The 27283-nt window shown below is 42.6% G+C and overlaps 1 protein-coding gene across 1 annotated transcript; it reads right to left on the bottom strand.

The window, feature by feature from the left end:
* Positions 1-2127: 2127 nt before the first annotated feature.
* LOC138612380 (estrogen-related receptor gamma-like) lies at positions 2128-27283 on the bottom strand. The gene is made up of 8 exons (XM_069685601.1): positions 27228-27283; positions 19787-20038; positions 19537-19694; positions 18166-18282; positions 10692-10802; positions 10035-10217; positions 4082-4351; positions 2128-3775 (listed from the first exon to the last, which is right to left on the bottom strand). Exons 1-8 carry the CDS (start codon positions 27281-27283, stop codon positions 3531-3533), a joined length of 1392 nt encoding a protein of 463 aa, XP_069541702.1. The 3' UTR covers positions 2128-3530.

Raw genomic sequence — 27283 nt, 5'->3', positions numbered from 1 at the left:
ATTTTAATTTGTCTTTCAATTATTCTATTCTTCAGGTTTGCAAGCTCCCCTCTGCTTGCTAATATTTCCATTATCTACTGCAAACTCAATTGAAAAACATGTATTGTAGTCCTAAAAAATATCTGCGTCTTCAATTGCAAGTCTAACAAGAAGAAGTAGGCCTATGTACGCAATTAAAGTGAGACTATGTAGCTTTAGCGCAGCCGCTAATATGGCCAAAGTAAAAGCGTGTTGGGTGTTAATGTTAATTGTTATGGTAACTTAATTAGAAAACAGTCAAAAAGTCATACCTGTCGTCCTGATAGGTTGTCTGACTGCGTCATTATACGTGTCGTCCCGTTGTGTCTTCTGACTGTGTCATTATGACTCAATTAGCTATGAAACCTGACACAGCATTATCTAAAGTTAGCTAACACTAAAGTTAGCAAACATTAAAGTTAGCTAACACTAAAGTTAGCTAACATTAGCCACCATTACCAGTCCTACCAGAACAGGTAAGGCTGTTGCAGCCAACCCCAGGAGTGTAACAAATTGAGTATGTGTGGGTTTAATTGTTTTAAACTTCTATATTTGTACAATGTGAAGTTTAATATATGTCTATAAAACAACACCACTACTTTGTTGAATACACGATTTCGGTCATAAAAGTAGTTTTTTGTGTGTGTAGCAGAGAGCTGCTTTAAAGAACAGACCACTGCTATAGACCCGGTTCTTATCCCAGCCCATCTAAGGAGAAAGTCCAATCATATAAATCCACAGAAAGTAGTCCGGTAAATTAAAAATCTAACCGTTAATAGTTATTAGTATAAATCCAGTTGACACCGCGGCAAACAAGGAAAAGAAAACATTGAGGAAAAAAAGACACAAAGAGCCGGAGGACAGAGAAATCAAGAGAGCACAGACATGAAGTAATGACTTATTGGATCATGGCATGGTCTCTTTAAAAAACTGTTCATACACATTCCAAAATGTAGTTGTAATATGTTAAGAAATTTTAAATGTTTATACTTAACTGTATAAAATAAATTGTTCCATATCTTCATGAGCTTTGAACATGTTTCGCTAAACAATATTAAACCGGCCTGTGAGTGTTTAGTTGTTGTGTATAACCAGTTATTAAATCGGCTTTAAGGACCCTTTTAGGATTTGTTCCTGTGTGTACGTTCATACTTCAATACAGTTACAGAAAGCTTTATAAGTTGCAAATGTTTACAAGTATAACCTAGAAAAAAGACTTTTGTCTGCTTACAACTAAAACTATGATGGGAAAAACTCTCTCTGACTTGGGAACAAACTTAAACGCAACAGCAGCTCCACAGTCAAGATGACTAAGAAGACGACAAATGCAGGGATTTATTCATTTTGTAGCGTGCCTAAATTTATTGTGGCTCACAGCATTAATTTGGAATTAATCTGCAGATGCCTTGGTTCAAAACAAGAGACCCAACTTTTCTATGGATGTCAGTATTTGGACCACGACAAGGGCTAAAATGTGACCAGGTGTTGCCGAATTTTTGTGGCACTAAGTGATGATTAAACTGTGAAAGGCATTTCCTTATTCAGTATTTCAAAACTTCTCGTGTGCTTAATATTGATGCCAACATATGACCACTTTTTACCTGAAGCTATAACTACATGTTGAGGGGAGTTTCTCTATCTCACGATTGGCTGTATGATGAAGCGATGAGTCGCCTGCCTCCGCTGCCATCAGCCTCAACAGGCATCTGATGACCAGCACCCCCCCTCGAGCCAATGTTAGACCTCATTACATTATAGCTGTTAATTATAAATCTCCATCCAACTGGGCTCTGATGGCCTGAATGTGCCATAATGGGCCTAAACTTTGAAATGACAGCCCATTGTCATAGTGTGCAGAATAGACTGTGGCCACTTAGCAGCTCTTAATGAATTAGCTTCAGTGTCTTTATGGAGAAAGACGACACTCGGATGATATTAATGTTGCATTAAGGGGATCATCTTTATTGCCCAAGAATCCACCTGAGAAGGAAATAACACGGCACAGCTCTCTCAAACAAAGCTTATTTGCATCTTTAAACATCTCTGTTGGCATAAGACATGACGTATATACAGCAAAACGGACAGTACGTACATTTAAACCGGCATTTATAGTGTCACAGTACCTCGAGTAAATAAGGAGCCAGATTCAGGCATTTTTATTTCTTGTACTGAGATTCCTTCCGAGTTAAATCCCTTCATTGAACGTGTGCGGAAAATAGACACATTTTGATATACAACTACTCTTCACGCAAAAACACACTAACAGATTAACAGCGCCATCATCAGTCTCCCCAAACTTTATGGCTAAAAAAAGGAAAAGTAGTGCACAAATTTTCATCCTACACATCGACTTCTACCATAGAAAGGACATCAGGTGCCTCCCTAATCCAGATTATACAGTATGCCAGCCATTTTTAATGGTTTAAATTTACACCTATAGGCCTACTACGACTCTACAACATTATGCTCTTCAAGTACGAACTCCAAATATTAGCCTACCTTTGCGTTTGTCTTGTATTTCATGATATGACGTACATCTAGGTATCAGTGCTGTAGCAGAGAAGCTAGTAAAAAATTATCTTACAATATTGATATTTAAAAATCTTTAAAAAATTATTATCCACTATAATTGCTTTAATCTAGCCTTCATAATGCCACATTTGTAAATAAAAAACAACAAACAAACAGAGCCACTTTGAAATAAATATCACTTTGCTGTCGTAGAGTTATATCATGATATTAAGTACTCTTTCCCTGAAACACTAACGTCAGGAGGCCGGAGATTCTGACCGCTTAATCGCTTCCTTTAAGTCGTCTATATATGAATGTAGTGGATTAATAGATACTTTATCGATACACAACACAGCAGGGATGTTTATGTGTATGTCTTACAGGCCACATTATATTATCGTGGACGTATGCTGGTATTATTTAGTAGTACGAGTCTTTACTCTTTGGCAAGACTTACCTCATCGGACACCTTTTTTTTAATACAAAAAGGAAACTCATTATTAAATCATTAAAAGGCTTCTAAACGCACTAGAATGCAGATTAACAGGCTTCAAGATGGACGCAATAATCCACGAGGATCTTCAAGTATCAGGTGGTCTCTTGACAACAGAAGCTCTAGTTTTGGCATAACTGTAAATATCTCTGGAAGGCGATCTCTTCTGCTTTAACGCGCTTCGTCCCGTCGTCTTTGGCCCGATTGGGAAGCTGGTCGTCGCGCTTCAAAAGTGTCGCAAACAGCAAAGTCATTGTCAGGACACGAACTGCAAATTAAACCGCTTCATTCGCCTCCACTCAAAGTTCATCCGGAGCAGGAAGGTTGTAGCTGAAAAAATGTTCCAGCGATGGCGGCGGCGCGGACTCAAAACTTTTATTGCCAAAGCTGAAATGAACAAATACATAGTGTCAAACCACATCATTACCCGTTATCCTTCACTTCCTGTCGTCCCGACACCCGCGCGGTGGGAGGGTCGGGACGACGCTAGTGGCCGTCTGTGTTCGTGTCAGGCTTTGGCCTCCAGCAGTTCGAGGAACAGTTTGTGCATAGGCACGCGGCCGTCCTGTTTGATGCTGCAGAAGTGCTGGACGGCGCGAGCGGCCGTCTGACGGAGGAGAGGGAGGGTCATGATCAGTTTTCCGGCCCTCCGAGGGTCCTCTGGGTGGTGGGTGGCTTCGTAGTCCTGCAGTGCCCCATGGAGGACGTCCTGGAGTCTCTGAACGGCCTCTGAGTCCTCAATTTGCATGGAGTCTGTAAGGAGAGATTGCATTACACGCTCAAATAGCCTAATTCAAGATTCAAGTTCAATCCTTAAAACACAGAAGCGTGGAGGTAAATGTGCACGAGGCTAAAGCTGCACAGCTAAGCTAGTGACGCTGTGAGCTAAGGGACCCTTGAGGGACAATGATCCAATAGTTGTTGAAATATTTCAGTCTGGACCAACATAGGTGCCCGACCAACAAACAGCTGACATTTCAATCCAAGGAGCTAGCAGCTAGCAAGGCTAACAGGTACACAGCTACAGAACTGAAGACCCTCATTGTAATAACTTATTACCTGAGTTAGCGAGTGCGATAGCCTTGAGGACCACAAACTCCTCCTTCTCCAGGCCCATGGTTTTAAACTTCTTCACCAGCTGCAGGATGGCGTTGTTGAGGTCCAGCAGCCCGGCCAGCTTCGACTGCTCCTCGTCCATGATGTAGTCCTCGGCATACACCAGCTTGTCCTCCAAGGCCAGGGAGCGAAACACCACCCGAAGAATCAGGATCTCCATCCAGCCGCTCTGCAGCAGGCTCATCTGGTCGGCCAGAGAGAGGGTGGGGAAGCCTAGAAAGATGAAAGGATAGAAAACGGATTAGTTACTTGGGATGCAGAAAAGAAAGATGTAAATGGGACACTTCACCATGGTCAATAATTCACTTGTCACGTACGCGTGTTACAGGACGATACCTCTAGAGGGCACACCAGAGAGCTCAGGCTGTATGCATCCACTGTATGCGCAGGATGTAAACAACAGACATGGCAACACTCGAGGAGGTTATTATGTTAACATCCCCTCTGCCACCACACTGCCCCTAGTGTTCATGTGCGTACTGCATCTCGCAGATGCAGGAAACGTGTGGCAGTCATCATGCTCTATAGCTACACCTCCCAAGCGAACAAAATTAGCCTATAAACCAGCCTAAGACGTGCTAGCAAGCACACCAGCTAGCTTAGCTTGTTGACAGTCTACTATATATGTATAATAATATCACTGATGGTTTTCTTGCAGCAGAATGATCCTCTCATAAGACGACCACTCTGCAAAGGACATAACAAAGGACAGAGGGAGTTAATAGGTGGTGACTTTAATGACACTCTGTTGGACACGCCTACTTTGATTGACAATTACACCCCACAGGAGCACGATTAAACCCGCTCACGTCCCCCGCATAAACCCTGCATGCACACACTCACACACACACACACGTTTACCGTAATTAAATAGATGATTTTACTGAGCAGGGGGAGGGGGGGGGAGGCGTTTGTGTTTTCGACACCATCACTGATTGTTATCAGGATCCATTGCTCTTTACAATCACCGCAGGGACACAAGTGGCGCCCCTTTCCCCCACTATCGCTCCCTGACTGATTGGAAAAGGCTGTCTGTGCACAATTTCATTGGCCGATAGGGATCGGTATTCTGGCACTGGATCATCGATCAGGGGACGGGGACCTGTGCGAGTGTGTGTAATGAAATATCAGAGCATGTATTGATAGATTTTAAGAACAAATACAAGTTTCAATAAAGAGAAAAGACAAATGACTTCAGCAAAGGTCACTGAGGGCTTCAAGGAAAGGAGGAAGTGTCTTGCCAGTGTTGGTTGTATCATATTAGCTACGACACGCAGCCAGTCACACCACAGCCGCTCTCTCTCACACACACACACGTTTGACAGCCAACTTGCAGCACGGACTCAAAAAGGCCAAAAGCAAAGAGGGCAGTTGGTCTTTAGCCAGCTCATCTGCCAGTCTGGCCCTCAGACTTCAGCCCACATCACTGTCATTGTGCCTGATAAGAGCAGACACAGAGGAGGGGGAGCAGCCAGGACAGTAGCCCCGTCACACTCACCTCCCCCTGGGCAAAGGAACTCAGATGGCCCAGGCCACTTTGCCCAAGACCCTGGTTCTCGCAGCGATGGAGGCCGTGTGGACTGCCACTCACCCGGACCTGATGTGACATGGCCATTACGCTGCTCCGAGGGGCAGTCTCTCTTTAAATATCCATTCTCTCCTTGTTTGTCTTTTTGATCTACCTTTTTTTTTTTCTTTGTCTCCGGTCGGTTGAGCCGTCCGGTCCGTTTTAGCTCTCAAACCTGATCCTTGAATGATGCTATTGTCCGTTGCTTTGATACGTCTTCTGCCTCGAGATCTCTGTCATCTCATCTCAAGTCACTCTCCTCTTTTTCTTCATCCTTTTTTCTCTCTCTCTGCTTCTCTGCTTGTGTCTCTGTTTTTCTGTCTGACCAAATAAAATCCTTCTTTGAAGCATAAAGTTCAATTTGATTAGATTTTCTGATTTGACATTTAGTCTGACGAACCAAAAACACAACATATCTAATAATGACTTTTTTTTAAAAATTCCAGCACTTGTAAAGGTGTAACCAGTGAATATTTCCAATGTAAAACTGTTAAACGACTTTAACATTAGATCAGAGGATAGACTTCACACTTAATTTATGTTATCAAAAAAACTGTAATAAAGTAGTCAAGTCATCTAACAAGACAATCTGTGAGCATATATTTTAAATACTCTGCTGGTTGCGTCTGATCTTCCTTCAGTTCAGACAGATTTTCATCCGACATGATTCAGGTCAGGCCAATGGCAACCAATCTAATATCAGGGCGGGTTTAAGGCATTTTCCTGACTGGCTGCTTCTTATGTGGCACGTTCTGCATCAACTATCACGTCAGTATTAAACTAACTGGATGGTTGGTCGTGTTACATACAAATGATAAGTGTTGAATAATGCATACCAAATGTAGCCACATGAATTGGATGCTGGAACAAGCTACCTAGCCCCGCAGCTAGGCCTGCACGATATTAACAATCGCAATTGCAATGTGAGCATATGCAATACTCACATCGTAGTACATGCGAAAACACGTCAAGCTGCTACTTTATTGTTGCTCGGTGCAAAATGAAAACTTGCCTGTTTCTTGTTTTCCATGACTTCTTTACAGGAAAAGTCCGTCTGTTATCACATTGGTGCAACCCTTTCACCAGAGCACAGAGTGCAGTGAACGCTGTGCAGCAGAGTCTGTGTGTCACCTGCCTGTTACCTGTTAAACAAGCACGTGACATTGCTGCCGTCACAGATCATGTCGGCGGGATGAGCGAGGCAGACGCTCAGCTACGCGAGGTGGATAATAAGTGAGTGTATCCCTGTTATCAATGGCACCTCTTCCCGGTGCTGGTTAACATTGAGGCCACATAAATGGACCGTTAACGGAGCGGAAGTGGCGCGGAAGAAGGGAACGGTGAGCTTTTGTTTCAAAAAGTTACCGTCACCGGGCTGATCACGCTGATTAAACTTATATTTAGAAATGAGATGGCATGGTATGATGACACACTGTAAAAGTAACGCAACTGCTGCCCACAAGTCTGTTTGTATTTATTCTATAAAGAAACGTGACGCTCCACCTGAACTCTTTCTACTTGTTCATGCAGCTGTCAGAGTCGCTGAACCAAGAGTGGTAAAAGTAGGAGAGGATTTTGTTTTGTTAGAAGACTTAAAAGTCCCAAATAATATCAAGTATGATTGTTAATTGTTTGGACGTGAAACACTCTGCATTTGTATGATATCATTTCCTGTATTTTGTGAAATCACAATAAATATTGGCGTTATCAACGTCAACAGACCAAAATGCCAACCAATCAGAGCAAGAGGGGATCATTAGCTTGTACTTTGGATGATTGATTTGATTTTAGCTTTATCTTTTTGCTTTTATATGGAAGCATTGAACATAAACTGAGTAAGTAGCAATGACAACCTGACGCCTCCTGATCAGGTCTTCAAAAAAGACCTGTTTTTGAAGTGGAATCATTTTTGTGACATTTCATTAAATTAGCCTGACAGCTGCATGAACACACGGCCCCCTGTGTCTCTGTCCCCTCAGGTGGGGATCCTCCTCTCACTGCTGCTCCACTCTCCCAGTTTAACCCTCCACGCCCATCAGTCGGACCGTGTCTGTCTCGTGCGCTGACAGTAAAGAGCCGACAACCGGAGAAAGGAGGCAGACAGCAACAGCCCGAGGGTGAGAAGGAATGGGACTAGGAGGAGGAGGAGGAGGAGGAGGAGGTGATGCGCCTCTTCCTCCTTTACCAACAGAACAATGGAAATGCTGATGAGGGACACCAAACACCAACACATACTCAAATGGTTGCTTCATGTCGACTGTGCAAGAAGAAATACAGGGACAAATGTAGTAGAGATACAAGCACACACACACACACACACACACACACACACACACACACACACACACACACACACCTGCTTTGTTTGTTTTGTAAGCATTTCAGAGAAAAGACATCAACAAAAAGCCCAGGTGTTTCCCTGGTGATGTTTTGGGTGTGGATAAGCTCGGCTGATAAAGCAGTCGGACGATAAGACAAACACACAGAAGACAAACAGAGAGAGATGATGCCTCTGATAGAATGAACATTACTGGAGACTGTGTCTTTAGTACTGTACAATATTATTCATTTCTTTTGATTCATTTTATGTCATCTTTTAAAATACATCTTATAATCATCTTATCCACACTTTCAGATTGTTTATTTGTATACTGTATAAACTACCTCTGCATTAAAGCAATATCATGTCCACACTGATGGAAATAGAAATGCCATAGACGTCTTATTTTCTTCACATTTCCACTTAAGTTTAAAATATTAGCCTTCAAAAAATGTGACCTAAGGTAGAATAAAAAAAACAATGACTAACCCATTGGTAAACTATGGCTTTTTAAATATTCATTATTGAAAACAATCATGAAAAATGGCGACCACAACTTTCCAAAGCCCGAGGCAACATCTTCAGATTGCTTGTTTTGTCCGATCAATAGTTAAAAACTAAAATGTATTCAGTATGCTTTAATGTAAATCTGATCTGAATTATTTTTTCATAATTGTACCCCTGAAACAAACTAGCTGATAAATCATTTATTGAACCTACATACAGCTCCAGAAAATAATAAGAGAGCCCTCCACATGTTCCTTACATCAGCATCTCTCTCTTCATTTCACGGTAATCCCAGTTCAGATCTGAGCCCCATGAAAACCTCCTGAATGTGATCAAGTGAAAGATGGACGGTCACATGACGTCGAACAAAACGAGCTGCTTGAGTTTTTGCGCACAAAGAGTGGCACGACGTCACCCAGCGGCAATGTGAAAGTCTAAGTCAGAACATGGGGAAACTAACCTGAACATCTTTTATGCATCTTTTGGTTCTCTTAACCAGTCGTCCTTTTCGGCAAATAAAAGACGTACATGAGAATATTTTACTTGGAAGTAAAGTTTTTGTTTTATTGTTTTGTTGTAATAAACCTATAATTAGAATAAAAAGAGAAAAACATATTTTTGCAGTGGTCTCTTATTTTTTGTCCGCAGCGGTATTTTAAACTGGCAACTATTTTTGGAGTATTGTTTAATCGTTAAAGCAACTTCTCACTGGAGAGGCCTCAATTCCTAAATGTGCAGTTTTTCTCTGTCTTACACGTTGCAGACTGAATGTGTTTGGGCTTCAGGCTGCTGGTCAAATAAAACAAGCAATTTAAAGACAACTTACACACCAGAGCAATGAAATAGGAATTGAGTATAATCATGTGACATTTAAGGGGCTAAACAATAAATTGATAAACCAAGAAAATAGAAACAGATTCACTCCTGATGAGAGGATCAAAAGCTGACCTGCAAACCTCTGTCGCCACCGCATACAATGTCAGCCACCAGCACAGCCGCATACCAGCTTTTTAATCCCACTAATCTGTCAGAACGCTCACTTCCCCTCTCCTCTCCTTTCCCCCCCTCTCATCCAAACTCTGGACATCCCTTCTGCTGTCACACGAGACGCTAAGTGTTCCACGAATCAGGAGGACTTCTGCAATTTAGAGACAGCCGGAGCCCAGGAAATGAATTAAAACTTCCAGGAGAACAACGGTCATCTGTTTTATATCCGGAACACACGATCAGCGAGGACATGGCAGTGTTAGAGCACACACACACACACACACACACACACACACACACACACACACACACACACACACACACACAAAGGATGACGGACAGATAACACACCGCCGCGCCAACATGCCCTCTCTCCTCGGGGCGTGTAGCGAGTGTCTTGGCACACACAAGTCAAAACAATCTCCTCCTGTGATCTGATTATGGACTTAAAGTGAGCTAATGTGTGTGAGCAGACTGACTGACTGACTGGGTTTTCTTTAGCCGTAGATTCGTACCTGGGATGTGTTTAGCCCAGCCGATGTTGACCACCAGCTCTCTGTCGGCGAGGTCGCACAGCGTGGTCAGAGCCTTGATGTCGCTCTCGGGCACGGTGGGGTCCGGCATGGCGAAGATGCCCTCGGGCTCGGCTACCAGCAGCAGAGACACCACCTTGTTTTCTATCACGCTGCCAACAGTGTCTGAGAAGGATAAAGAGTTACTCTAACCACCTTTATGTATTAATGCAGTCTCATTACGATTATATATTAAAAAACAAGCGCAGTTTCACGAGGGACATGCACACAAACACCATCCGATACCGTCGGGCAGTTCTTCATTGTAATGAAAACTTTGGGAGATACGTGTTTTTTAAAGGACAGCTATAAAGTATATTACATCCATTTAAATATCTGCACTTCCAAAAGTACAGTTGGCGTTGATAAATGCCGGCTCATTAGCAAATACAAGCTATTAAAGTGATTCACCGCTCTGACAGACGGACGTCTCAGAGAGCACAATGTGACGGTTCTGAACTCAATGACCAAAACACACATACAATCATAGTTTAATATCTATAATAAAAGAACCAATTAACATAAAAGGACCGGTTTACAATTCCAGTCGTGTTCATAACGCACCATAGTGAATGTCATGTTCTGTTTTACTACACTTACAGGTTTTCTTCTGAGGCAAGGCGCTCTGCGGGTGCAGGTACGAGCTGTTCTCAGCGTCTATTCTCCTCTTGTACTTCTGCCTGCCGCCTCGCACCCGGTCCAGACGCACACCTGCGGAGACACAAACACTGGTGACTTTAGTGATGCATTTGGAGACAACGGTGAACATGTTGGGGCGTGTCCGGTTTAGCCTTCGACTTCCAGTCAAGACTTCCTTTTCCGTTCGCTGCATTGTTTACAGTCCAGTTAGCAACTTAAGTGTTTAAAAATATAAAGTGACACGTGATTCGGCCTTCTTGATATGTTTGCACAATAAATGCCGTCATTTCATGGTTCATTAAATCCCCCAGAGGAACGTGCGTTCATTGGTTCTGGTTAGTCTCAGTTTCACTGTAAATAGTAAGTCACACAGAGGCTTCACTTTGGTTTATGAACCTGAAAAAGAAACAGATTTTCTTGTGATTTATTTTAATTAACGGGTCTTTAGTCGAAATTACAACATCAGGATGCAGATGAGTAAAAAGTCAAAATGAAGCTTTGTCTGGTCTGTCCTCAAGAGGAGAAAAAAACTACTTTTAAATTTTTGTTGAACGGAGGTCGGATCGATCATGATGCATTCAAGGAAGTTGGGAAATCTGAACGCTGAACGGCTTTCATGACACAGTGTTGAATTTATCTTTAGTTGAATTTTTTATTGTTAGCTGAACTTGCTGCAGATGTCTGTTTATAGAGATCGGTAAGAAGCTAAATCATCGTCAGATGACGCTGATGGAGCTGAGAGGCCATTACGGCGGACTACACTGTTTCTCCTGCATACGCCACAGTCTGCTGATACGTGATTGATCAATATTACTCAGACTACAAGCGGACTACAAGCGGAAACCAAAACACATGTCGTCCCTTAAAATCCACGTCCCTGCCTACATTTCTATGTAGAATCTCTAAATAGAGATTACACTCGAAACAACATACTCTAACATGCAGTGGAAACAACTGTACAGAAAAAAATTGTATTTCAAATGCTATCAAAAATTCTTTTAATTTTTTTTCTTCAATATATATATAAAAAAGAGAGACAAACACTAGAGATAAATAAAGCAACATTTCAATCCCTCTTCAGGTGAGATATCTCTGAAGTTACGATTCAGTTTGCATGATTTATTCATTAAACTATTGGACACTCACTACTTAAACAGGTGATCAGTTATCAGAAAGATGCTTCAATAATAACCCGCCCGACCATCAGGAAGTTCCCCTTCCCCTATCATCTGTCACATGTCTTGAGGATCCCGAGGAGACTAACCGGGAGCCCAACAGCACGCTTCCTGTAACCCGACACCCCCCAGCAACATCAGAGCAGCTGATGACAACTGCTCATCTTAACGAGCATTGTGCTAATCTTGTCGCGATGCCGACAGCGTGTATAGGGGACAAGAAGAAAGTTGATTGGATTCATGTTCACGGAGGACACACAGTCACCGGGTGCATCTCTATAGAAAGTGTGTGTGAACGTGACTCAGGACGTCTTTAGTAGTGGTGTCGGGTTTCCTGATCCGCACGGTGTAAATGACCATAGTGGCCCTGAATCTATAACTGCACTCGCGCCTGAAAGAGACACTCTGAGGGTATTATTTGCCCACTTGACACCTCAGTGTGATACTGCATCCCTTGTGGCCCGCTGCCTCCTGCACTCATTCTTACTTATGCGGATATTTATAGAGAGCATGCATGTACTGTACATCTGCAACATTAAGTAACAGAGTGTAATCTTAACCAGGCATGAAAGATTACATTAGCTACAAAAGGTTCTTTAGCATCATTGGTTTTTAAAGCTTTATTATAGACATGAACAAATCATATGTGACCTCTGACCTTCTGTCAGCTAACAGGCTCTACCATAAGACTATTATGAAGTATAATTCTCAGATGATGTATGACCTCCTTAAAGGTCTTATGACAGTGTACATAAGCCTATTTTCTCTATCAGCGTCTCACTCTGAGCGATGGGAAACTACATGTACACAAAATCCCCTGTCTTAATGTTTTACATATGAGGCATCTGTTTGTTGTTGTGGGGCTTAGTTGTAAAAAGGTGATCACTCATTTCCCTGCACCAATCAGGGTTCGACGATATTTGAATCAGAAGCTCACAGCAGTTGTTGGGTTGTCTGCGAAAGTTTCAAGGTCATTGTTAATCAAATCAGGCAATACCACACCCACGCAGAGCTGGGAAGCTCTCTGTGTTTGTTAAACTCTTTATATTAATACGTAGAAAACACATTTAAAGTTTTTAACAGATAAATATATCTAAGCTCTAAGAAAAAGGAGGAAAGTGCAGGGCTTGTGCTCAAGTAGATGAGAGAGGCTTTAAAACAGAGATTGGTGTGAGGGAACTCAGTGCCCTGTGAAGCCCTGATGATGTCATGAGGGGCAAATAGTAAGTGTGGATAATCCCAGGCACTTGGCAGGTGCCACTTTAAGGTGTGAGATGAGGGACTTGTCATCAGATTTAACACAAACTCGGCCGACATTAGATTAAATCAAAAAGACCTGCTGCTTTATACATCGGAAAATTGTGTTTCATGCGGGCGTATTTGTTTGCGCGTGTGCGTTCAGATGTGACAGTTACTCAAACACACACATCAGAGCTAAGTGTAACTCTTCACAGTGGAATGTGCTGACAACCAAAAGGCCGAGAATAACTCCGGCGGATAACGACGCAGACACACACCTCCTCCCTGTTCTTCTGCGCGGCCCATCAGCGTTCGATAAACACGGACTACTCAGACATTGATCTATTTTTGCCGCTTTCATCCCTCGGCCGTCTTTTTCCAAGGTGTCCGGATCTTTCACATGAGAGGATTTACAGGTTCCCAAAACACAACACGGCGTGATCAGGAGGATCAGGAACATCCAGACTGATCCCTGTTACCATGTTGTGGGGCATCAATCCACCACCTCCACCAGCACCAGCATGTTTTCAGTATAAACAATCCCACGCTGCTCAGATATTGTGACAAATGTACACATGGCTGCTGCCCCCGGCGCTACTGTGGCGTCACATTCCCGTTCGCACTGTCAACAAATGAGAGGGATTTGGAAAGTTGGCAGAGAAAAGTGCACATAGTGCCCCCGATCTGTCCTGTTCTGATGCTTTTCTGAGAATACAGATTATCACACCTGAGACCGAATGACTTCAGCCAGCAGGAACAGGAAGTAGGGGATGAGACGATGGAGAAGAACAAGGCTGCTTCTCATGTCTCTTAAATTGGATCCATCCTTCCTTCACTTCCGTCTTTCACTTGCGTCTTAGTCCCTCCCACCAAAGGTGCATGGAGAGACACGAGGAAACCAAGATAGGAAACGAGGGAATGTTTTTTAAGAGACATGAGACGTCCTTTCCGATGAAGCGTCACGTGCTGCGACGTCCGTTTGTGATGACCGCGTCAGCTGATCACCGCTGGATCAGCTGTCAAACTGCTTTAACAGCTGTTTGTGTGTGCACACATGTGCACTGTATTAATTCTAATAAAACACACAGTAACAGTGTGTTCTCTCTGTAACCTGTTACCTGTGTAAAAAACACCTGCACATGAAGAACAGGCTGCAGTCTGTGTTCCTGCTGCAGAGCCAGACGGACATTTCTTACCAGCACTATGCCTTTATATTATTTGTTCATTATTTACATTTTTGATCACTGATCATCTGATCTAATTATTTAATAAGCCCAAATACTGTCTGTTCATGAACTATGAAAATGATTGATTAGGCTCAAAGTTTCAGGCTAAATAGAAATCAGGTCACGCTGATCAAACCCAACCTGATGATCACTCTTACACGTAAGTGTTACCTGCTGACAGAGAGACTCTCCTGCTTCCTCTGAATTCATTCATTCATCTGTAATAAAAGTTAGCAGGGGAATAACTGATCATGACGAGAGGTATTTTTTTTAGATTACATTTAATAGAAATTAATCTGTTTTTGCTACTTTTGATTTTTAGACAATTAACTTATTTTTACTCAGATGTTGACTCAGAAAACAAATCTGCAGTTATTCACTGCATTTTATATATTTTATGACAAGTTATGATCAATATTTCGTTCTAAACGATCACAAGTTGTCAAATACCAACTCATTATAGCGACGTTGTTTGTAGTCAGTTTCAAGGCGCCTTATAAAGTCTGTTTTAAGGTCCGCTTCTTCCTCTCTGCGATATGAAACTCTGGTGATGTTGTGAAGTTTCACATAAGTCCAATCTGCTGCAGCGTCCAATCACTAACTGATCTCTAATAAGGGGGCGTGTCGGCCAGAAAAAGACTTCCGTGGAGGCTGCTCTCTTGTGTCCTGCTTATTATTCTCGGAACTCCCTCCTCGCTCCTCGATCCTCGCTCCTTAATATGGCGGCTCCGGATCTACTTCCGGTTTGAGCGAGGAGTGAGGAGATATCAAATAAGAGACTTGGGAAGCAGCCCTAGAAGGAAAGTGCTTAAGAGAGGAACTGGGATAAACCATTAAAGCACAGGATCGCACATTTTGCAAACATACATGTTTTTACTGTCCTCAGAGGCGACAGCGATAGCAGAATTGTCCACTAAACATGGCTTAATCAAATCCTGCCTGAGGTCTATATGTCTTTTAGCTGTGTGTTTAATACGGCTCTGACTCTGCCCATTAAACCTCACAGCTCCTCTGTCTCAGCCTTTACTGCGGCCTCTCGGGAGAACAGGGGGCGTTACGAGACACGATGAAGCACGTTACGAGGGCGCTTACGACGGGAGTTACGAGGGGCAGTTCGCATTTCACGGAGGTCCAGGAATCCCACAAGGCATCTGGAGGAATTTACGAGGGGGGAGGGAAAGCAAAGGGGGTGGCGAGAGGAGGAGGGGCGTTGAGAGGCGGACTGGGATGCTGCTGATGCCCCTACACTATTAAAAGCAGCTAATTTAGAGAAAGGGCACACACACACTTACACAAAGCACACAGAGGTGTGTGCATAAATGTGCAGACTGAAATGTGTTTAAACAAACTCATGTACACAACAGATATGCATGTACAGGTGCTATAATTCTGTGTATCCATAACGCACACACACACATTGAGGAACACACACAGCAGCAATAAACAACATGCTGTGGTGTGTTTGGAGATGAGTAGGCGGCATTAAAGAATAATTTCAGTTTATTACAACTGGGATCTTATTTTCATAGTTTCTAAAAAAAGTTATGATATCCAAAATTAGATAATAATGTTATAGGTTCGTTTTCAGTTAAGCTAGGCTAATAACGTGTAGCATTGTCTAAAGGCCTTGTCATTTTGGTCTTTAAAATGACAATATATTGTGTTAAAATCACTTCTTTTCTACTTCAACCAGCAGACTAGATCAGAGAATTCACGTGATTGACAGTTAGCTAGCTCTCTTGACAGGTCTGACTTTTTATGGGATATAAAGCCCAAAACTGAGGAAGCTAACATAACTTGTTGCGTCGTTCGTTTCGCTCTATTTAACCTCCTAATTTGTCGTATAAACAGTTCGACAAAATAAATCTACATTTCAGACAGCTTTGAGACATAAGTCGTGTTACTGTGCTCTTTGAATTAACTGTGTGAACATATTTCATCCATTAGTTACCAAGCTAAGAAGTTGCTAAATGTTAGCAAGTGGTAAGCTAGCTGTTTCCCTGCTTTTCCGTCTTTATTAACTCTTCAATGATTGAACTATCGTACAATCCTGAGATACTTTTACTACAAACAGTTTGGGGTATTATTCTAAGGTTCATCTTTACATGTAAGCTAGGCTACTATAGCATCATGAAAAGACCTGGTCATTTGGGTATGACAAAAAAATACAAAATGTGTCGAAATAAATTATTTTCACGTTAAACTCTAATATATCCACGCAACTGAAAGTTAGCTAGCTTTCTTGACAGGGCGGACTTTTTATGGGATGTCGAAGTCCAAAATTGAGGAAGCTAACATAGCTTGTTGTGTTGTACCTTCCACTCTATTTAACCTTCTCATTTGGGGGTTAAACAGTTGGACAAAAACAATCTACATCACAGACATAGCTATTAGACAAAGGTAGCGGTAACAACTAACTGTGTGAACATATTTAATCTATTAGTTACCAAGCAGGTACGAAGTAAGGTAAGAAGTTGCTAACTGTTAGCACGCGGTTAGCTAGCCATATCCCTGCTTTTCTGTCTTTAGTAACTCTTCAATGTTCTTCAATTGGATCTTTGTTTGTGTATTGTTATGTTAAAGTATATTTAACTAATCTTGATATCTGTAGTTTTATGTGTGTTATGATACTGATGCTTTATTTTTTATTACACTGTAACTACATGTATATGCTCAACTAAGGCAAGAGTGAAAGCTATAAACTCTGTGTGCTCTGTACTGGAACTGTATGTTAAATTGCTTCGTCCCTATCAAATAAAATAAATTCAGTTCAATTCATTTCAATACATTTACTATCCCTCAGTCCACAACAGACACACACATTTTATCTGCTCTCCCCGCTTCATTATCATCTCTCGGCTCTATACACAGCTTGCTGCGAGTGGCCGGTACAGTAGGAGGTCGCTAATGTTTTCCTTTTTGAGTCACTTCTAAATCTGGACAACAGTATGTCACCAGGCAGGCACACAGTCAGACTAAAGGAGCACCTGATTGCTGTCACACACTGGTATGTATTCACGTCACCCAGTGTTACTCCATATCTTTAAGCAGTTTTGTGTTGTAGAAATTAGCTGTGAAGTCAACCTTAATTTAACTAAAAGGATTCTCTGTAGGGGTATTAAAACAGTATAAAGTGCTTCAGGTGCAGTTAGGCACCGCTGTGTCTGTTATTCATTGTTTTTATTTTGCATCACAAAACAATAAGCTGGGTTGGGCAGGTCTTCACCTGTACAAGTGTATCCCAAACTTTTAATACAGTCCTAACATTTCATTCTTTTGTAAAGTCCCAAGCAACAACCTCCTCCATTATCTGCTGCATTTTTGCACACACATCTACACACACTGGCAGATTTCCAGAAGCTATTTTGGAGGCACATTGTTGAAGCAAAAGAGGGACACAATTGAACAGTCAGTATCCCTTTGTTTACTACACATACACAGCCTTACACACACAACACAACTGTCACAAAGGGGCTGAAGTTTAACTGTCAAAAGTTTTAGGTTTCACTGCAGTCCACAGAGCTACAGTGCGTGCCATCAGCAGTCCATCAGGTGAGATTCTGAAAATCTCCTCCGCTAATCCGACTATTGTTTCCAGGAACGCACAACAAAGAAACAGCAGTGAGGCGAAGAGTTAGCCTTCACTCTCTGGGTGCTTTTTCTGCGTCTTAACCGTCTAAAGGATGGGGGTTTGAACTTCTGCCAAGTCCACCAACCGATCGATACCACAAAAAAAAGCAACTCAAACAATGATTTGACCCGGGGTCTTAAAGTGATTTTCAGTGTATAGCTGACCTTCTCTCAACATGCCCACAGCCAGACATTTCACAAATCGACAGGCCTGGCAGGATTTCCTCCTTCTCTTGGTGATTTCACATTCATTGGATGCCGGGCAGCTGTACTCAATGTTACCTGGAGGAGGAGAAGAGAGAGGAGAAAGTTCTTTGAAATTGCAGCAGAGAAAATGGAGCAATGATTCAACTTTATGGTTCATTATTCTGACACCTTCAGTACAAGACGTAATAGCTGAAGTACCCATTTAAAATGATTTAGTTGATTCATGAAAATGACAGTTCTTTTATCAAAAGTATAAATCAACCAAAATATCTTCCATAAAGTTTGAGGACAAACAAGAGTAATAGAGACCCTTGTGTGGGTCCCAAAACCTACACTTCCCATAATGCACCTTGAAAGAGTCCATAGAACATACTCAAATCTTTCAACTCCACACCTTCAGTTTTTGCGACTCAAGGTCGTTACAAATTTGTAATGAAGATCCGTAACTGAGATGACCCAGATGACACCACTGATGACATCACTATGACATCATAAGGATTGTTTTTTCTGAATGGAACAGCTACAGGAGACATTTACCAACTGTTTCTTAGTCTGTGAAGTACTCCTCACGATGATTTAACTTAAATTAATGTGTGAAAACGTGCACATTTAATTCTTGCGAACAAACATGGTGATTTCATTTTGCTTTATTCCTCATATTCAGTTCAACCACAAACAAAAGCAACACCTCCCCCAAACCTAATTGGGAGTAAAGACATGGCAGCCAAATGTGCAGGTTAAGCCTGGTGGCGTTTAGCCAGTTTCAGGCGTTCTCAGCTGCCACCCTCAATCAGAAACAGGAAGTATCTGATGAGCCAGACATCAGATCTCCCCATTTGATCTGACGTCCTCTCATTCGGTTTGCCCTCTGAACCCATTTACAGACGCCAACCTCTCCAGGCCTAAACACTACGCAGCCTGTCAGGTCTCCCGCAGAGCCCAGAACAATCCTATTAAAACACCCACACCGCATGCCGCTGGTCCTCGCCGCCAACGACTTTCAGGGCTGAGGCGAACGCACACACACATACTGCGGCATATGTTATCTGAGGCTTTAAAGCCTAAACTCAAACATGTTTACTATATACATGACGCGTTGTAAGTTTAACCACATATCAGCCAAAACCTTTCTGCAGTTTGAGAGGCGGGAGGCTGGGAGCTAACCGATTGTGGCTTGTTTACACCAAAACAGACGCTCAGTGTTGCTCGTTAAACAGGTTTAGATGATGCAGGAAGGCATTATCAGTCATGCACAACAGACTCTGCTACTAAGTATGAAACTGAGACTGCTCCTGCACGTGAACGTGTGTGTGTGTGTCCCTTTCTTACCCTGGATGGTCCTCTTGAAGAAGGCTTTACAGGCCTCACAGGAGGCCACACCGTAGTGGTAGCCCGAGGCCACGTCGCCGCACACGAGACACAGCCGCTTGGCCACCGTGCCCAGCATGAATTCACACTTCACCTGGGTCTCTTCTTCCCCATACCTCCTGGATAGAGGAGAGAAAGAGAGGAAGGTAGGAAGTGAATAGGAGAAAATAAAAGCTCACAAAATAAGGGGCGGTATAATGCACACACTCACCTGTTTGTTACCACATTGCTGGCCAGCCCCGCTGTGTGCCCATACAGGCCTGGTGAGTCCAGCCCATTGCTGTGGTTGAGGCCTTTGGTCAGCGGCCCGTAGCTGGAGTTTGTGTCCGAGGACGAGCTTCCGGGGCTGGGCTGGGCCGGGCTGACGTCGCCCTGAGAGCTTGGGCTCGGGCTGGAGGGCTCGCGCTTTATTGTGGAGGGACAGGTGGGGTCCAAGCCCCTCAGTGACATCCTGCCGAGATGTCTGGAGAAAACAAAGGATAAAGATTGTTTACGTGCCTTATTGTAATACATATTCATGATGGGGAGAGAGTTGACATTCAGCTCAGCTTTATACGATGAGTCACCTTGGTATTGTTATTAATATTAATGACTTGTAATTGACCTTCAGGGCTGTGGGCTTTGATTGGTTTTATTAAGTCAGGCATCATTTACACAGATAGCCATCATGTAATAAGCAGCATTACCATTCCTTTATGGATTTACTCATTAAGATTACATACAGAGGAACAGAGAGCTCACGTTCTTTTAAATATACTCCTTTCTCAGTCCTCAGACTACCTCCACCTCCCTCCATTCATGCATCCATCCATCCTAGCACTATCTACACCAGCCGTTTGGGATTTCCCACATATGCAAAGCTGCTGGCCATTACACTTCTTTGTTTTCACAGAAGACAATAGTTTAAGCAAACGTAGGGAAATAGCCCAAACCAGCGCTCATCTGCTTCTTCTTAAGTATTATGTTCAACCCAAACACAGCCGTTGTTTTCTCTAATGTGTTTTTATTGCCCGGCCCTTTTTACCTCTCTCTATTGTCTCGCTCTTGGTGTCGCCTAGTTAATCATCAGACTAACCTGTCAAACAGCTTGTTTACTGTTAGGAGACATTTAGGAAACAGTATTAAATGACATAAAATGAAATTGCTTGTTCATTTTTGTGTCTTTTTTTAGGAAAGACGATCCAAAAAACAATAAAAAGGATAGGGCTGGGGTTTTTTCTGAGTCAAATCAATTCTCATTTGAATGACCCAATATTGATTAATTAATCCCGAGATCGATCATTAAAAATATGAGTAAAAACGTCTCTGATCACTCACATTTCTCAGCGCTCCTGAACGCAGCATGACTCAGCACATCGCCCGAAACACGGCAGTGAGGGAGACATGCCCAGACTTGTTTACTGCACCTACTACAGAGACATCAGTGATCGTCGACAGACTCTTTTTATCGTGTGTGTGTCCATGAATATGTAAGTTAGTTTTGCACTGATGTTTATGTTATTCTCTGTGGCCACAAGTGTATTTTCGGCATGTTGTTATACAGTATGCCTTTCCCCATAACTCTTAAGCTGTGTCCCAATCCAGGGGCTGCAGCCTTCGAAGGCCGTATTTGAATGCCTATTGCGTCACAGAAGCGCGTCGAAGGCCATCCCAATTCGAAGGCTCCTTCAGATGCGGCCGACAAATGCGTCCTCCATTTCCACCGTATCCCGAGATGCATTGCGCGCCAATTCAAACAAAATCGGGCACTTTTAAAAGGCAGAGAAATACTCTTAAAAAAGTTTATGGTTTCAACTCAATCAAATAGCTAGCGATACACATGTTTAAGAAAACGAAAGGGGCCTTGAAACAAATTATCTTTAAAATAGTAGGTTAACTTACGCAACGTTAGTTATGCTCGCTAGCTACCTGTTGCTAGGCGACAGGAACGGAGTTTGGTGACGTAAGGGCAGACCAGACCGTCTCAATTTAGTTTGGCTCTAACGGTCTACGCGGGCTACGAATGGGCCATCCTCGGTGGACCGCCTCCTTCGAAGGCTGCAGCCCGCGGATTGGGACACACTCTTAGTCTCGTGTGGTTTTGTTGTTCGCGCTATGAGATCTTGTACAAGTTGAAGCCCAGTTCGTTTAATCAAAACAACGAGCCAGATGTACAGACTGAAAATCTGACACTGGAAAAAAAAGTTAACAAACTGTCTAATTCATAAAATTGTTAATATTGTGTTGACTGCTGTGTGTTTGTCATGTTAGATTAAAAGTAGATTATGTAACTATTTTGCACCATAATAATGCACCAGGTTAGAGGTGCATTGATATTGTATCTGAGCAAATCAAATCGGACCTTGTGAATCGGAATCAAATCGAATTAAGAAATCCTTATAAATACCCAGCCCTAAATAAGGACAATAAAGAAAGGCTTTAGATACAACATACTTTCTGTTTATTATTATCTAAATATTTACAGACACATCTTCTGTCTTCGAATTGAGACATTTTAAGCATTATGTTCTATATATACCTCCATTATAACAGCTTAAAATAAGTCTTCTCCTAGGCCTGCATATTAAAGTATGTATCACTACTTTATTATTGGATTAAGATGTGACCACAACAGACACTCTGTCACCACAGCGAGGAGAAAAAAGCATCTGAGGTGTGCAGCAGGCTCGCAGGCATGTGATCCGTGCTCATACGTACATACACCCACATCCTTAAAACACACACACACACACACTAGCACCGTGGCGTCAGGCGTTCATGTGTGGATGTAAAAATAAAATCACAGACAGGCTACCACTTCTCCACATACACTTTAGATTCACGTGATTGGGAGCATGTTCACGCTCCATGTGCGCACACTTACAGACACATTTTAAAGCAAGTGTCTTCATAAACACCCCGACACATACTTGCGTGCAACTGTGTGTCGCCAGGCCAACTTTAAAAAGCCCTCTGCTGTCTCCTTCTCTCTCTCTGTCTCACACACACACACACACACACACACACACACACACACACACACACACACACACACACACACACACACACACACACACACAGTATCCACGCAGCCGTGCAGCTCTCCCACGCTAATCCCGGTCTGGTGAGGTTGATGTCAAAGCCAGTGTGTTTCCTGACATGTAAATCAGTGTTTTCTGCGCCACAAGTGATTTGGTAGGCAAAAAGAATGGCTGCTTAACCACCCTCAAAGTAAACCATGGGCACGCGCTATTGATCCACTACAAACCCACTGAGACAGACAGACACACAGACGTACAGTAAGACACAGGCTGACAATTACAGATACAGAGAGGGCTAACAGTTAAGCTTTCCTAAAGGTTAGTTTTTGATCTTATTAGCTTATTTTTCGGCTGCTTTTTAATATTTTTGTACAACTGCCTATTTAAAGACATGAAATCTTCTTTTAAATGTTTTAAGTCACTAATAGTTAGCATACCAAGCTAAGAAACACAACTTTGGCATATTTTTCACCTTATAAGTATGTTAAGGGGGTCACTCTGGCAAACATTAGCCCGTTCACACATCCAGAGGACAAAGAGCAACTTTAGCATTATGTTCCTGGTCATGTGACAAATGCAAGTCGAATATTCACTTTGCTTAGGGCTCTGTTTTGGTCTCCTCCAGCTCCTAGAGAAGTATTTGCCCTTTTAGCTAGCTAAGAAGCTAGCTGCTAATTTTGTCAGCGGTTTGGTGCTGGGCCATACTGATTGTTTGGACGACATGACAGCTCCCTAAAAGTGAAGCCCCAGTATAGGTCATAAAGCCCGCCTCCTCCATGTTAACAGATGGGACATGAGTCAAACTATTAAATCAAAATACACGGTACATACTTTCTGTCATTATAGTTAGTTCATATCATGCTGATTTACATCCAAGTGTTCATTTTTAATTAGTTATTTGATGCTGTAAAAAGGATGATTGACAGCTCTGTTGACAAATACGGCTCCTGCAGCCGATCTGTTCCTGATTAGCAGAGTAAAGGAAGAGCGGCGAGAGGAAACGTAACTTAAACAATCACTACAGTCATTGAAGTTTACGTATCTGTGAACGTCTGCTTCAGACCAACACAAGAAGCTGTTCTGCTGTTAAATACGCCAACATGCGGCTCCACCTGCTGGCTCCAAATGACATCACCAGTGCAACATGGCAGCCTCCGCCTCGGGGATATTTTTGGCTTCCATTTTGTACAATGAGAGCAGACGGAGACTCGCTGTCCATCTATATACAGTGGTTGTGCTGGGCAGGTAGCGTACAGTTGGTTTATCTGAGCTTTTTAAATTAAACTAGCTGTCCATGTTGAGGACATGAGCATGGTTAGACTGAATAAAAAAGTTTAAGGTCAAAAACAAAACATTTAGCCAAAAGATGCTAAAAAAAAAGCTTGGAAGAGTTATTTGGAGAAGCTTTTGTTAAATTAAACACGATTTTTTGAACATGACAGTGTTCTTTAAGATAAGGTTTCAAAAAACTTTGTTATAGTTCATAAAATGCAGTCATAGTATCACCCAGTATTAGGAGCGGGACAATATATCGGATAGCAATATATTGTCGTGCTGACTTGTGCAATACAATTATTGCTAGGCTGGCACCAAATAGCAATATTTTAATTGAGATACACTACCAGTCAAAAGTTTGGACACACTTTCCCATTCAATTGTATGAGAAAATGTGTCCAAACTTTTGACTGGTAGTGTACATTAGGCGCTCTAAACCGATTTTTGACTCACTGCATCACTACTTCATGACTCTTCGTGGTGGCACTGATGAAATGAATAAGGGAAATGTGAACGGAAATGTATTGGGCGAAGAAGAAGTTAACAGCAGGATAAAAGAAGAAGACGAAGATAGGATATGTCGGACAGCGGTAGAAAGAAGTGAAGAGATGCGACAGCCACTTTCAAATCCAAAGTCCTAATTAGTTTTCACAGTTGTTCTATAGTTCAGTAAATATAATTTACCGACTGAAAACACAAGCATTGTTTCATCTCAGTTTGTGTCAATTCTGTGAAACTGACACCAAATTGCAGTGAATAAATACGTTAATCTGAACTTAACCTTTTAGGGGCGAGTTTGTATTTTTCAGTTAATCGAATATCGTGATGTTTCATTGTATGATTGTCTTGCACGATCGCAGAATCGCTGTACGTTGCCACGTGCAACTAGAACCCTAGTCGCAAGCATCCACATTTTACCAAAATAACTAATAATGACAAAGAAGCTCATGTCATTTTAACCCCACCCACCCGCCGGTCATTCCTCCCCCCCTTCAATCCACTTTGAGGACTATAAACACAGCACATTGTAGAGGTTTCAGTTTCCTTTTAAAATGACTCATCGGTTTACTTATTGGCTATCCATCACAGGCGTCCATATCGCTGTGACAAGTCTCTGACAGGTACAGAGTGAGATATTCTTTTTGCTCGCCCATTATAATGATCACAGGGGGAGACAAGGAGGAGGGGGAGGGGGTGTTTTGCTTGTTAATGAAACGACATTAAAGTGGGGTGCTCAGATGTGATGTAATATTCGCACTGACAGATTACTAATCTTCAACTCCACATAAACACCCATCAAAAGACGGTCGGTGCAGCTCCTACAGAGGCATGCAGCGGGGGTAAATCAGAGACTGTGTGTGTGTGTGTGTGTGTGTTTAGGTATTCAAAGTTATCATACCTCACCCCCTTTTGTGTCCCAGTATCCAAAACAACCATAATTGCACCTTGGCAACAAAGGCTAAAATGCAGCGTGAAATGACAAGGAGACACAAAAAGAGACGAAGAAAAAGAAGAAGAAGAAGAAGAAGAGAGGCCGGAGGAAATTAGAGGGAGATAGAGGGAGTGTGAAAAGGCCGGGAAGGGACAGAAAGAAAGGGGCAGTGCTTGTGGCTCATTAACCTGGGGGGGGGGGGTGTTGAAAGAAAGGAGAGGAGGCAACACTCACTTTCAAATGAGCAGAGTCATAATGCAGACAATGAGCCAGCGGATGAAGGAGGGAGGAAGGGAGGGAGGGAGGAAGGGAGGGTGCGAAGAAAACAAGAGCGGCAACTGACCAAAAGATGCAAAGAAAATGGAGCCAATGCAAATCCAAAAAAACCCTGAGGGAAGTGAAAATAAAAAGGATATTCTCCCTGAAATACCCCCAAAAACGACTTCTAGGTCCTGTTCCCTAAACTCTCCAGGCTAACCCCAACCCCGAGGAGCAGCTATTTAGGTCAGTGGGGTCTCAGTCGTGTTTTTTTCCTAATGAGCCAGTAAGAGATGAGCAGGGATCAGTGGCACCCCCAGCCAGCCGTGTAAGAGCCTTAGTCAGGCTTTGGACGAAGCTGTTAGCTGGGAGATGAGGTGCCTGTGGCTGTAGCTCGGACCCGCGGGCTCTGGGAACACGGATAGCGTGCCATACAGGGGGATCATCTGTGTCCTTTTCTCCCATTCTTTATCCGGCTGCTTCTGTCACCGGCAATCAGCAAACCTGAGCATCCACATGTCCTGTGCCGTGCTGTCTTTTTGATCAGCGTCTGTCTATCCGAATTCTCTTTATCTTTCCCTGCTGGGGCGGGGGAAGAGTTAATTCCGGTCCTAAAAAAATGCCAATTAAGATGTCTTCAGAGCCGAGGAGCGATTATGCCTCCAAAGTGATGATAATGGACGTGGTTTTTTTTTATGATTGCAGAACATTTTGCCAATCAAGACGTATTTTTCGGGGGAATCAAACAGCTGCTTGGCACGTCTGTCTCGCAGGCTTTCATTAAGGACTGCTTTCCTCCGAACTGGTCTCACCCACCCCACTCTCACTCCCCCTCACTATCAACAAACAAACAGGCTGAACAATGACGACTCTAAGCAATGCACACAAACCTCCCCTCCTGGGAAATGTTCAATGGCACTTACCCATAGCATTAGGGGAAAAAAACTGTATATTTGTGTAAATCTTTTTCTATTACACCTTAATAGAGCCGAAAGGATTACTTAATTAACCGATAAGTCAATTAACATTATGTTTTTCATTACAGTTTGAGCATTGATTAGTAGTTTTGGAACTGTTTAAACCAAAAAAGCCTCAAACTTTTCCGCTTTTGTCATTGAAAACTGAATATTTTAAGGTTTCGTACTGTCCATAAGTTTAAACAAGAAATTCCCACAATTCCTCTTGGGCTTAAGGAAAGTGTGATGAAGTGTGTAAAAGAGCCCAAAAGTGGTACATAGTGTGAGACATTCACACAGGTAGGATGAGACTCTTTTAAAATGTTTGTCTTATTTGCATTCCTGTAGAAGGAACAATTATAGCACACATTGTAACGTGTGGCTGAGCAAATAGTGTAAGACTATGAGCCAATAAATGTCCCATGAAGGTGAAGGGAATATTTTATCAAGTGCTTTCTCCTTTCAAGATCACTTGCATTTTCTTGAGGGTGATTCAAATGAACTAGGAAATCAAAAGCACACAGCGCAAAACACCAGCAAATAGTTGAGCACAAGCAAACACACAGTGTCCCACAAATCACAGATAGGAGCATAGCACTCACGCACTGTATCATGTTAGCAATATTAGCACTACTTCACCTGTGTGTGTGTGTGTGTGTGTGTGTGTGTGTGTGTGTGTGTACAGTAATTCTGCCGAGTGAAAGTACTTACTCGGTGTCAGAGTGATAGGTGAAGCACTCTGGGAGGTAGAGGTCGACTAAATCCAT

This window comes from Semicossyphus pulcher, unplaced genomic scaffold (genome assembly GCF_022749685.1).
Source record: "Semicossyphus pulcher isolate SPU_LCO1_2020_fin unplaced genomic scaffold, fSemPul1.0.p SCAF_11, whole genome shotgun sequence".
Classification (NCBI taxonomy): Eukaryota; Metazoa; Chordata; class Actinopteri; order Labriformes; family Labridae; genus Semicossyphus; species Semicossyphus pulcher.
Note: the sequence above shows the minus strand (reverse complement) of the source record. Positions and strands in the feature narration are given on the sequence as shown.

Excerpts from the sequence above, each read along its gene's own strand:
- LOC138612380 (XM_069685601.1), bottom strand. The coding sequence starts at position 27,283 with ATGGATTTAGTCGACCTCTACCTCCCAGAGTGCTTCACCTATCACTCT. Across the intron at positions 19,695-19,786 it reads AGCAATGTGGTAACAAACAG|GAGGTATGGGGAAGAAGAGA; the intron begins GTGAGTGTGTGC and ends TCCTCTATCCAG. Across the intron at positions 4,352-10,034 it reads CTGGGCTAAACACATCCCAG|GCTTCCCCACCCTCTCTCTG; the intron begins GTACGAATCTAC and ends TCATCTTTCTAG.